Source organism: Bemisia tabaci, chromosome 7, assembly GCF_918797505.1.
Source record: "Bemisia tabaci chromosome 7, PGI_BMITA_v3".
NCBI classification, from domain to species: Eukaryota; Metazoa; Arthropoda; class Insecta; order Hemiptera; family Aleyrodidae; genus Bemisia; species Bemisia tabaci.
Window position 1 is genome coordinate 39,857,755 of NC_092799.1, and position 11,083 is coordinate 39,868,837.

Below are 11,083 nucleotides of genomic sequence, written 5' to 3' on the forward strand. Positions count from 1 at the left end.
TTAGCGGTATGCCATACTTCGAGCTAACGAATATACTGTTTGCCGTGTGTTTGACGGTTTCGCCGTGCTGTGCTAAGTTTGGTTAAAGATTCACTGTATTAAATTTTCTTACGTCTTAAATCGTTAAAAAATGCCGAAAAAACCAAAAAAAAAAGAAAGAAAAAAAAATCAATGCAAATAACTCTGCTCAATTTTCTGAGTCCATTTCAGTCCACTAGTGACTAAAATGAACAATTTTCGCAATTTGCCGTTCATAATCTGCACATTCGAAGTGCAATTTCCCAATTTCCCATGCGCTTCCATTACAGGTGGGCTAAAGTATGGCATACCGCTACACAGGTTGCCTACCCTGGCGCTGCAGGCGACTGGGGGGCCGCTTTCTTTCCTACGGCAAGTATACGGCGTGCGGTATCTGGAGGAGTCCTTAGTAATCTTTGCCTAACTTTTCCAAGCTACCCTCCTTCCTGCTTCCTAGTCCTATCGCTTATCAAAAACGTGCATGTAGTTTGGTGTTATCTCTCGCACACAGTTTAATAAAGAGTACCTGCAGTTTAATATACACCATTCCAGAATATTCGGGACAGAAATATGTGAGGAATTTATTTTTCTTTATCGCTTTCGTTGGATTTTCACGCGACTGGCGACTCTCCTCGTTCGTTAGTAAATTAAAATGAAGTGACACATGCTTTTAGCATTCTCATAGCTCAGCCATTAGACAATTTATTTGAGCTCCTATGAGTGACTCTCGGATCGCCTTTTAAGTATGTTCAACATGTCACTTTACCTACTACACTGTATGCTAAATTTTGTCTTTAAATCTGCGACTGAGTTCATTTTTCGTGATAAGAGAAACCGCAAGAAACGTGGCCGCTATGAAATCGCCAGAAGTGACAAATTCAAAGCTGATTACAGACTAGATGACGACAACGGAATTGTATTCATCCCTCCAGTCTTCATCCAGCGTTATCATGTTGCTTCTGATGTTGTTCGGCAAGAGGTAGCCCTCAGTACCAAACCCTTGAAGGTTCGTATACCTAATCTTTTTTGACTCTGAAGTTCTGCAAGTGAGAAATTTCTCTCTATTCGGAAGAGCTTTACCCATTTCCTTATAAGTAGCATCATGCTTAAACAGGATAGAGAAAGAACGATTGAAAAACACAGAGTTATCATAGTCTGTAGCCCCGATAGATTTCATGTGGATCATCCTGGGAGAGATCAATCAAAAATACAGTTTTTTTAATCATTCGCTGGATGTAAGGAAAAAGGAAGAAGTAATATTGAGCAATGAATTTAGATCTGCTTATACTGCAATTTTTTGCACCATCCAGTCTCAATATTTTGAGAATTTTCCTGTCAATCCTCCTTAATTGCTCTAACTGTGTTTCAATCCTAACTTAGCTCATCTTCTCTAGTGAAAAAGGAATCATTCAAATTATTTATCAATTATTATTTTCTCTTCTGTATTTTTACACCTTTCTTTATCTACATTCCACACTGGTCATTAACCTCAAGAAGGAACAGCATCTCATTCCTCTGTTATCATAAGTTATCACCCGCAGAAAGTGTATCTTATCAGTTATCAAATTCTTTTAATGTCTTATCTTTCAATTAATATCGGCCATCTTTTGATGTTGGTATCGCTGCAGGCTACAGGTAGCAAATAATTGCATAGTGATTTTCCTTATCTGAAAAATCAACTGTCAGATTATTTTCTGATATACCTAGCTTTCACCTAGTTTTCAGCATTTCACTTACTATTTTCATGTGTCATGCATGATGTATGACAATTAGTTTTGCTCTGTATAATAAATTGTAAATCTTCTCAAGCAAATGTCTTAATTTGCCCATTCATCTCTAGATTTCAACTTTACCTTATATCTGACAAGAAGAGTCTACATATTTTTAGAGGTGCACAATAGTATTAATTGTCAAATTTCATGCTGCCTAATCTGAAAATGATCACAGTTTCTTTCCATCGTCTACTAGCTTTTCAAACTTAAGAGGACAGGATTTTTCAGTTTGGATTCTGCAAGGAGATTGAAAGTTTAGCAGGACTTCTAAATGTTAATCTAAAGCCGAAATATTCATTGAAACGTTTGTTAGCACATAATATAAAGCAAATTTACAGGAATCCTTGCAATTTATGAAATTCATCACCTGAATTTTCTCGTACAAGCAACTTCTGATTACGACCGGCACAAAAATGATAAATCAGTCTCGTATTTAAACTTATTTGGCCCATAGATCTCTTGACATAGTATCTGAGTTGCTCATGAGCGAACAAATAAGGTAGAGTGTTTTGCATTTCAATCAATTTTATTTCTTTAAGTGTTATCTAGGTATTTGTTCAATTATTGTATTTTTTTGGAGCAGGTGGTGGATTTTGGCTGTGCAGAGATCAGCTATTTTGAACATTTGAGAAGGATCGATGGTTTGGAGAAAGTCCTGTGTATTGATGTCGATGAAGAAATGCTGCAAAGATATCATAGGAGAGCAAAGCCCTTGAACTACAATCATCTATGTCCGCGTGAAGCTCCTTTTTCTGTAGATATACTCGCTGGTAGTATCGCTGAATGTGATCCAAATTTGTTGGACACGGATGTTGTCATCTGTATTGAGTTGTAAGTTTTTCTTTGATCAATCAGAATTGCAGCAGGCACATAGCCAGGGTAGGCAGGCCCGGCACATCCTATCTCGGGCCCTGGTACTACTTTTGAGGGCCAGGCCTAATGACTGCCACCAACCCCCCCCCCCCCCCCCCCCCCCTCTCACCGCCAGAAAAATCATTTGACTTAATGCCCAGACTAGAGTAGTGGCATGTAATTTGTACAGGGTTATACCTAATATACTTTTATCTAACCAAGTAGTTTACCAAAAAGTTCATAAGCAACACTCCCAAGGGGAGAAAAAAGCTGATCAAAATCCAACCAGTCAAAAGCCAATAGTTGATTTGACATAGCAAGGCCTGAAGCTGTGTTCAGCCAATTAGCAACTGCTTTTTCTCCTGCCTGGCTATGTCATCAGAGCCTGCCAAAAATACTGTTTCGAACTGATCCCATTTTTGGTACTTTCAAAACAAGATTTTTCTGTTACCTAGGGTTTAAAAAAATTCCTAGAAGCTCAGTCCACTCTTTACTTTAAAAAATGAATGCGAAAATGAGTGCCATCCGATTAAAATTTACTTCGAAGAAAGCTCCAAATTTTTAGCATCTTTGGCATGCTTAAAACATTTTAAAGATGTGACTTTTTCAATTATATAATTTTCTTTCTTTAAATAAAATATGAAAAAGGTATAAAATCAATAAAAATTTAGTCCCCGATTTAGCATGACTATTTTTCTTGTTTAATGCCTTATTTATCATTTAATATTCTAATTATGTGACGTTTTATGTTTCAGGATAGAGCATCTGTGGCCTCATGAGCTTAATGCTGTTCCATGGACTATTTTTGGTTACACTCAACCGAAAGTTGCTGTCTTTACAACTCCAAATGTTGAATTTAATGTCATGTTTAAAGGTTTAAAAGGTTTTCGACATGATGATCATAAGTTTGAGTGGACACGGGAGGAATTTGAAGACTGGTATGGCAATGTCCTCTTTTTTACATTGTTTTTGTCTTTGCCCTGCACATTTTTTTTTTTAAAAACCAAGTTCCGTGATCACACCACCATCTCAGTTCAAAAAAGGATGGGGAAAAAAAAAATCAGTCATGACTATCCTATTCCAAAAAAGGAAAGGAAAAAAGTAAATTAAAAAAAGAGGCGGTTGCATTTCAAGCATCTTGGATCTCATCCATGATTTAGGGGGGCACTGACACTTTTCATCAGATATTATCTTGAAAATGGTCTAGTTAATGGCAAAAAGTTATTCTATGTAAATTGTTTGAAATTATATTTCGAGTTGAATTAAGCAACCCAAAAAAAAAAAAAAAAAAACATGGATGTTATGGTCCATTTTACGCACCTTGAACTTCAAATTTTGCATGACTATCAACGCTACACTGTGCCCATCTACTGCAGGTAGTAAGCAAATCATAAATTGCAACCACCTCCTTTTTTTATTTATGTTCCCATTCAAGTTCATACTGTATGCAACGTTTCTGGACCATTCTCTGCATTTGTCAATTTATTTCTCTCGCACAGCTCTCCCTACAGACAAAATTCATTACTTGTGATTGCAACTGATTGTAACTTCCAGCTGCAGAGGTTATCTCTATCAGCAGACCATGAAAACTTTTAAATTATGGTGGAGGGAAAAGTACAACAGATTTTTTTGCACTAAGGAGATGTTTACAGAGGACTAACTAATGTATTATCAAAACCTTTAAATTATTGAGTCTCAAATTAGCAAAATTCCACCATAGCACTCAATGAATTTTGTTTCAGGGCCGAAAATATTGTCTTGAGATTTCCAAATTATGAAGTGCGCTTTAGCGGCATAGGTCCTGGTCCCGTAGGAACGGAACATCTAGGATGTGTTTCCCAAATGGCTGTTTTTACTCGAAAGGGATCAGTTAATGAAGAAACTGTTTCTTCCATCGTAAGTATTCATAATTTATCATGAATGAATTGTTCAAGATTTTATCTTCTGAATACATAAGTCACATTTGAAAATGAAGTTGAAATGAAATCGGTAGTTCTTTCCAGCCTCTTGTTTCTTGTTAAATATATGTTTTTAATCTTAACCACGTGTACATTTACCTGCTTGGGGAGTGGAGTTTGTTTTGGGTAATGAAATGCATGTCAAGTAATTTTAACCCATTGAAACACAGTCTAACGTCACTTCGGGATAATATCAAGAGAAAACTAGATACTTATACATTTTTGCTGGAATAACTGTACAAATGGGTGATGGAAACGCGCTATTCATTTGAAGCATTCCAGTTAGGAAGGATGCAGTCTCATATTATTTCTTTAGCTTCTGCCTGTAAATTGATTTTACTTTTTATTTCTAGGACACTAAAACCTGTTACAAGAAGATTGAATCTTATGAATATCCATTTTTTATCGACACTCGAACGGAAGCTGAGAAAATCCGTGATGAGGTGGCCCATCATAGAATAAGACTTGCATACTTGGAACCCTATGTAGATCAAGATATTCCAAAAATTGAACTGTCCACACTTCTAAAATTTGTTGATCGTTGTCAGAGCATTGAAGAGTTGAAGTAAGTATTCTCATTCTTTGTGTAAATTTTCAATTTCAATTTTGAACAGAAAGAAACAAGATTCATTGAGGGGGAAAACACACAATCTCTACTACTGGAGTAAATCTAGGTCTGTTATACAACTACTCAGTTTAGAAAAGTATCCAACAGTAAAACCATGCTAAGTCGTTTAGGATTGTAACCATGAAAGTTTTTCTGACTTCAATGGGTTCCTTCTTTTTCTTCTTTGCATTCTCAAATTCAGCACTCTGTTTTGGCAACATCACTGCTTCTAAGTACAATATGTTTTTGAAAAACCCCAATAGCTTCTGAAGTAAGAAAATAGCCATTGAATTCAATTCAGCATTTAAGAAGATGCCATTTCCAAAAATGGAGTGTCAGAAATAGTCATCGGAACTGCAACAGTGTGTGAGTTGATTGGGAGGTGCATGCATGTGAGTAACTGCTAAGACTACAAGAGAAAAGAGTAACTGGCATGTGCAGTCTGCATAGTATTCAAAGAGGAAGGGGCCGGTGCCAGCTAAGCCTAGCCCAGATAATTAAGCTTTTCATCGAAATGTTTCAAACTACACTATTTTGAACTGATTTAAGCTGAGCTAAATCTGATTCGTCAATTTAGTTTTACAACAGTTCAATCAATGCTCCAAGGTCTAAATTGGGCCGCAGGTATAGTTCTCTCCTTACACATGGCTTTCATGGCTTACTTGCCGACAGAGTGAGCCTGATACAAACTTTTCCTAGAGGAAAATTATGAGTTGTCTCTATCAGTGAATGTCTCAAAAATCAAGGTGAGCGCATTGGCAAAGTTTGAAATACACTCCTAACTTTACAATCTGCTTAAGAAATTTGCGTTTTTTTTAGCTTCCCGCTTCAAAAACGATACTATGGCACAGGTGAAAATTTCGTTAGAGGAGTCGTTCCATTCAACCCTTTCACAATAGCAATACCCAATATGACTGACGATTCCGCGCACACAAATCGCAATTGGGAGCACCAGGTCAACCGGAGCAGATTTTTATCAACGCGAAGAAATCAGGAATGTAAAAACGCTGGGTCGTTAACTAATGGTTAGAATCTCATCCAGGCACATTTGTTTTGGCGTATCGGTATCGGCCATGTTGAATATTGCGTAGTATCCTAGTGCACAGGGGTTGGATAGAACGACACCTCTAACGAAATATTCACCTGCGCCGTAGTATCGTTTTTGAAGTGGGAAGCTCAAAGAAACTGCAAATTTCCTACGCAGATTGTGAAGTTAGGAGTGCATTTCAAACTTTGCCAATGCGCTTATCATGATTTTTCAGACATTTACTGATAGAAACAACTATTATTTTTGCTCTAGCAAAAGTTTGCAACAGGCCCATTGGGGAGTGTCCTCTGAAGGTTCATGAGAAAATCTCATTTTCTCATGTAATATATCAGTCCATCCTTCAGTCATGGAAATGGAAAACAATGTTTTAAGAATCCTATTTTAATGCATCAGACTCTGCCTCTTTACTCCTCTTTTCATATTTCCTTTTTTATAAAAGCATATGCTTATCTGTAACTTTTTGTCTTTTTTATCTTTATTTCAAGAACCATCCTAGAATCTTTTGGAACTGTCATAGAGGAAAATGAAAATGGTGATCTTTGTGTCGTCGGGATGGATGATGATTCAAGTGAAGAGGAAGAAGGATACTTAACAGGTGATGCTGATACAGAGAATGCATATTCTGATTGGGGCACATTTAAGGCCAATGAGTGGCCTACATCCCCGGCCTGGGATGCAACGGCAGTCACCGATGCAGACTGGGATGCTTGGGATGAGCCAGCTCCTTCTCAAAATCGTCTTTCATCTCCAAATGAACACATATCGGAGGAACTAAAAGTTTCTGCTGTTCTAGAGACCAGTCACATGGAAATAGTAGAGACAAATTCTCAGACATTGACCAGACAAAATCGTGATCTTGAAGAATTTCACCATTTGAGTGATAAGTCTCTCACATCAGACCATGAAAAGGACTGCGCTGGAACAAAACTCAGTGAACTTGAAGTTTCTTCAGTTCCTCAGATTGACCACATTGAAAGAGAAGAGAGCAATCTTAATAATCTAACTGGAGAAAACTTGAGTCTCCAAATATCCCATCAAATAAATAATGCATCTGATACATTACAAAATGAAAGAAATCCTCCAGAAAAGAAATGTGATCAACTAGTGATTTCTCCAGTTTGTGAGCAGAACTGTACCAACAAGGGAGAAACCAAGACTCCTTTGTTGTCTCAAAATGAGTCTCAGTTTCAGAAAAACAATGAACTGCATGTGTCCAATACATTGCAACTTGAGGGGAATAGTACAAAAACAAAACCGCCCGTGCTATTGATTGATCTTGCTCATGGTGAAGTTGAATTGACATGTGATTTGGCCAATGGCAATCAAGCAAATTCTTCTACAGCAGGAAGTGATGAAAATATGAGTACTTCTGAAGGTGTATGGGTGATATCTGAGGAACTCAAAAACAGTAAACCCCACCGAAGAAAGTACAGAAAATATAAAAAAAGGAAAAGCTTTGAAGCCGGAGGATGTGAAAACACGGATTCAAACTTCTCTGATGCAAATTTTCAAAGAAAAAAAAATACTCGCTCCAAAAGAGGGTCCCTGCAAGGTAGGAGCTCACATGTGCCCAATGTGTCACAAGAGCAGTTGAAGTCGATAACTTCAGAGTTGAATGATAAAATTCCTTACGTTTCAACAGTCAATTCATTCTCAAGCAGGGAAGTGAAAAGTGTTGACTTAAAGAATGGAAACGAGAGGGATTGTAAAGGTGAAACAAGCTCTAAATCATCCCCTCCTGACCGTAGTGAAAAGAATTTGACCACAGCCATTGATGATAGTGTCAATAACAGACCTCTCAGGTCAAAGCCAGGAAGAGGAGGGAAGAGAGGTGGTAAAAGGAGGCCATTTAATACCTCGGAGATGACTTCGTTTGCCAGTTCAACTTGCCAACCGTCCATTGACGCTGTTAAGAATAATAAGACTCTTAATAACGATTCTAATCAAATGACTTACAATACAACTACCATTCCTGCACATGAAATACAGTCAACCGTTAACTACAATCAACCAGTAGCGTATCAGAATAAATTTTCTCGCATTAATTCAAATCGAGCCACTAAAAAAATGAGAAATAACACCGGCGTTCTCTTGCCAAAGAAATTGAATCAAGATTGTAATTTTTCCAAAATTGGTAACCAAAATGCATGTAAGAATCCGGCTAATGGAAATCCTTTCATGAGTACCTTTATGAAACTTTGTGATGAAACTAGTGATTCTCATGGCAGAAAAAGCCAAGATTGCTCGAAGTCTGAAAAAAATATTCATGTTGCCTCGTTGTAGTTGTCGCTATGTAAATGCTGAGAACGTTTGCTTCTAATTTTGGCAAAGCCTCAACCAAGTGTGACACCAGAGCATACTAGTTTTTGCACTATAAGCTATCTCTTAATTAAAACTCAATGGACTGTGATATGTATACAATTCATAGAAGTAGGGTGTTTTGTGAGAGTTTGAGTAGACCATAACAATATATTTTACTAATTTCGAGGCGAGGAACAATGCTCAACCATTTAAAGTAAATAAGGCTGCCTTTTTTGTATTTTAGATTAGTAATGTTTTCACTTTTAAGGGTTTACAGGGGTCTCTGTCCCTATTCTTGTGACTCAGTACAAAGTAGCCTAATACCTTAGTAGATAATGCTCTCCAGAGTTAACCATGTTTTTATATGTTGGTTTTTTTATGTTCTCGTAATCTATATGTCTCATTCTCATTAATGTGTTCCTTTTTTAAGTGGTAAAAAATTCTATGTATAAGTTAAAACCTTCTAATATTCTACTTTCTTAAAAATTAGTTCTAAATTATATAGCTTTCAGCAAGAAATATTTCTTGTGTGTGCCTAAATTTTAATTGTCTTTTTGTAGTTATTATTGATTTCATTATTATTTATTATTCATTATTTATTATTATTATTATCATCATAAATTATGCTTAGTTTTTGTATTTTTCTCTACAACATTCTCTATCAAATTTAATTACTATGTCAATCAGAGTTTTTAAGTCACCATTTCCTTCCAGTTTTAAGTGATAATAGTCTTACTTTTGTGCTCCTTTTCAGGAGGTGTAGGTCTATATCTAATTACCTTCCCCCCCCCCCCTCTTATTTTTTTTTCTTTTTAGCGTTAGTTTATTTTTAAGTAACAGTTTGTATTTCTGTCCATTTCTGTTTTTTTTTTTTTTTTGCACTTATTCCAATTTTCATCAGATTTCTCTCTTATTTAAAAGTCATCCTCTGTTGCATGTTCAGTTCTCATTTGTCTATCAGCATGTTATCTTTATCTGCCAACTGCAATGAATTTAAGATTCTGCAATCAGGATTAATGCTCATCTGTAACTGATAATTTTGTAACCGTGCTATTTATTTGTTATCTTATATTATGTGTTCTTTTTATTTTTAAAATTTACTCCGTTCCGATTGAAAAATTCACAGCTGAATCCATATCATACATCATTACTTTCATGGCAATCCCCTTTAGAAAACTGTGATTAATGGCACATAAATTACTGACAAATTTTCCGAAAATAATTCTAATTGTTCAGTCCACTCTTTCTGTTTCAACGCTCAGTTCACTGGTCAGAATCATCACAGCACCATATTTTCATTTTTGAATCATCAAAATTGATCTTTGGCCTTGTGGGCCTGTGACCGATCAGGGAAAGAGTTTTTCATACTAACTTGTTGAAACAGAAGTTTCCTCTTATTAGGTTCGTGTTATTCTTTTATGTTTATGGCGCACATCATTAGCTTAAGAGTTGTAAGCCATTTTTTTGGTAAAAAAATCCTTCTTATTATGAAGGGTTTTTTCTTGTCTTTCTTTTTAGTCAATAATTGTAAGCACCAGTATGTTTTTAAGTTAGTTATTTTTCTCTTCTACTAAAGTGGTGGTAGGATGAATTTTTTGATTGGTGCCTCTGTGAAATCGATTGTTATAGTTTTTTTTTCTTCTCATTGTCATTGTCACATTAATATTTCTGATGTGGATGATGTGTCCTGAAGTTTTGAAACTATAAATTTAGAAGAAAGGAGTCAATGCAAATTTTGGACTGTTGTTTTATATCACCTAGTAGTATGTACCTATCCTATTCACACACAAGAAGAAGAACAAATTATTGCAATATTTTTATTTTGTACCTCCGTACTTTCCTTTTAACACATTTGTGTCGTTAGTCATAGTTTGCCTTTGTTCATCAATTTTTCCACCCAATTGTGTCTTAGCTTCCCTAGTTTTTTCTCATTTGTTTCATTTCCATATTGTTTAGTGAGTCTTTTTCCTTTTTTGTTTAGTTTGTATTTCATTTCAAATTTTGTTTATCATTTCCAGTACAGTTTTTTTCACTAAAACCTATTGATTTCTTAAATTTTTCCCTCACATGTTCGAACTACATGCATTATGCCAGTCTTTAAACACATTTACTTTTGATGAGCTTAAAGTGGATCTGAAATTTTAAGAATACTTCAATCAAGAATCTCTAGATTTGTTGGTATGAGATCATTAATCCTCCATTGAACCACCATCACCATGTTGACCTCGCAAAGTAACTAAATTCTATAAAAATATTTTTTTTCGCAGTAATAATGACAAAATCTTGTATTACTTATATCCTTGGAAACAGCATCCCAGATAGGACTTGTATCCAGAGAATGTTCCATGAATATTTGTGGGAGAAAATATCCATTGAATATTTGTGGAAGAAAATATCCATTGAATATTCATGGAATATCCGCTGGTATTCTACGAGCATTCATGGAATATTTAATTAACCATATAACTTATGTATTGAATATTCGTTGAATGTTCAGTCAGAAATTCCACCTAAAATCTGGAGCTAA

General features: G+C 35.9%; 1 protein-coding gene across 1 annotated transcript; it reads left to right on the forward strand.

The window, feature by feature from the left end:
- Positions 1-473: 473 nt before the first annotated feature.
- On the forward strand, positions 474-10,594 carry Hen1 (Hen1 methyltransferase). Its single transcript, XM_072302670.1, has 6 exons — positions 474-1,024; positions 2,374-2,621; positions 3,398-3,580; positions 4,385-4,538; positions 4,954-5,165; positions 6,741-10,594. Exons 1-6 carry the CDS (start codon positions 764-766, stop codon positions 8,536-8,538), a joined length of 2,856 nt encoding a protein of 951 aa, XP_072158771.1. The 5' UTR covers positions 474-763; the 3' UTR covers positions 8,539-10,594.
- Positions 10,595-11,083: the final 489 nt, after the last annotated feature.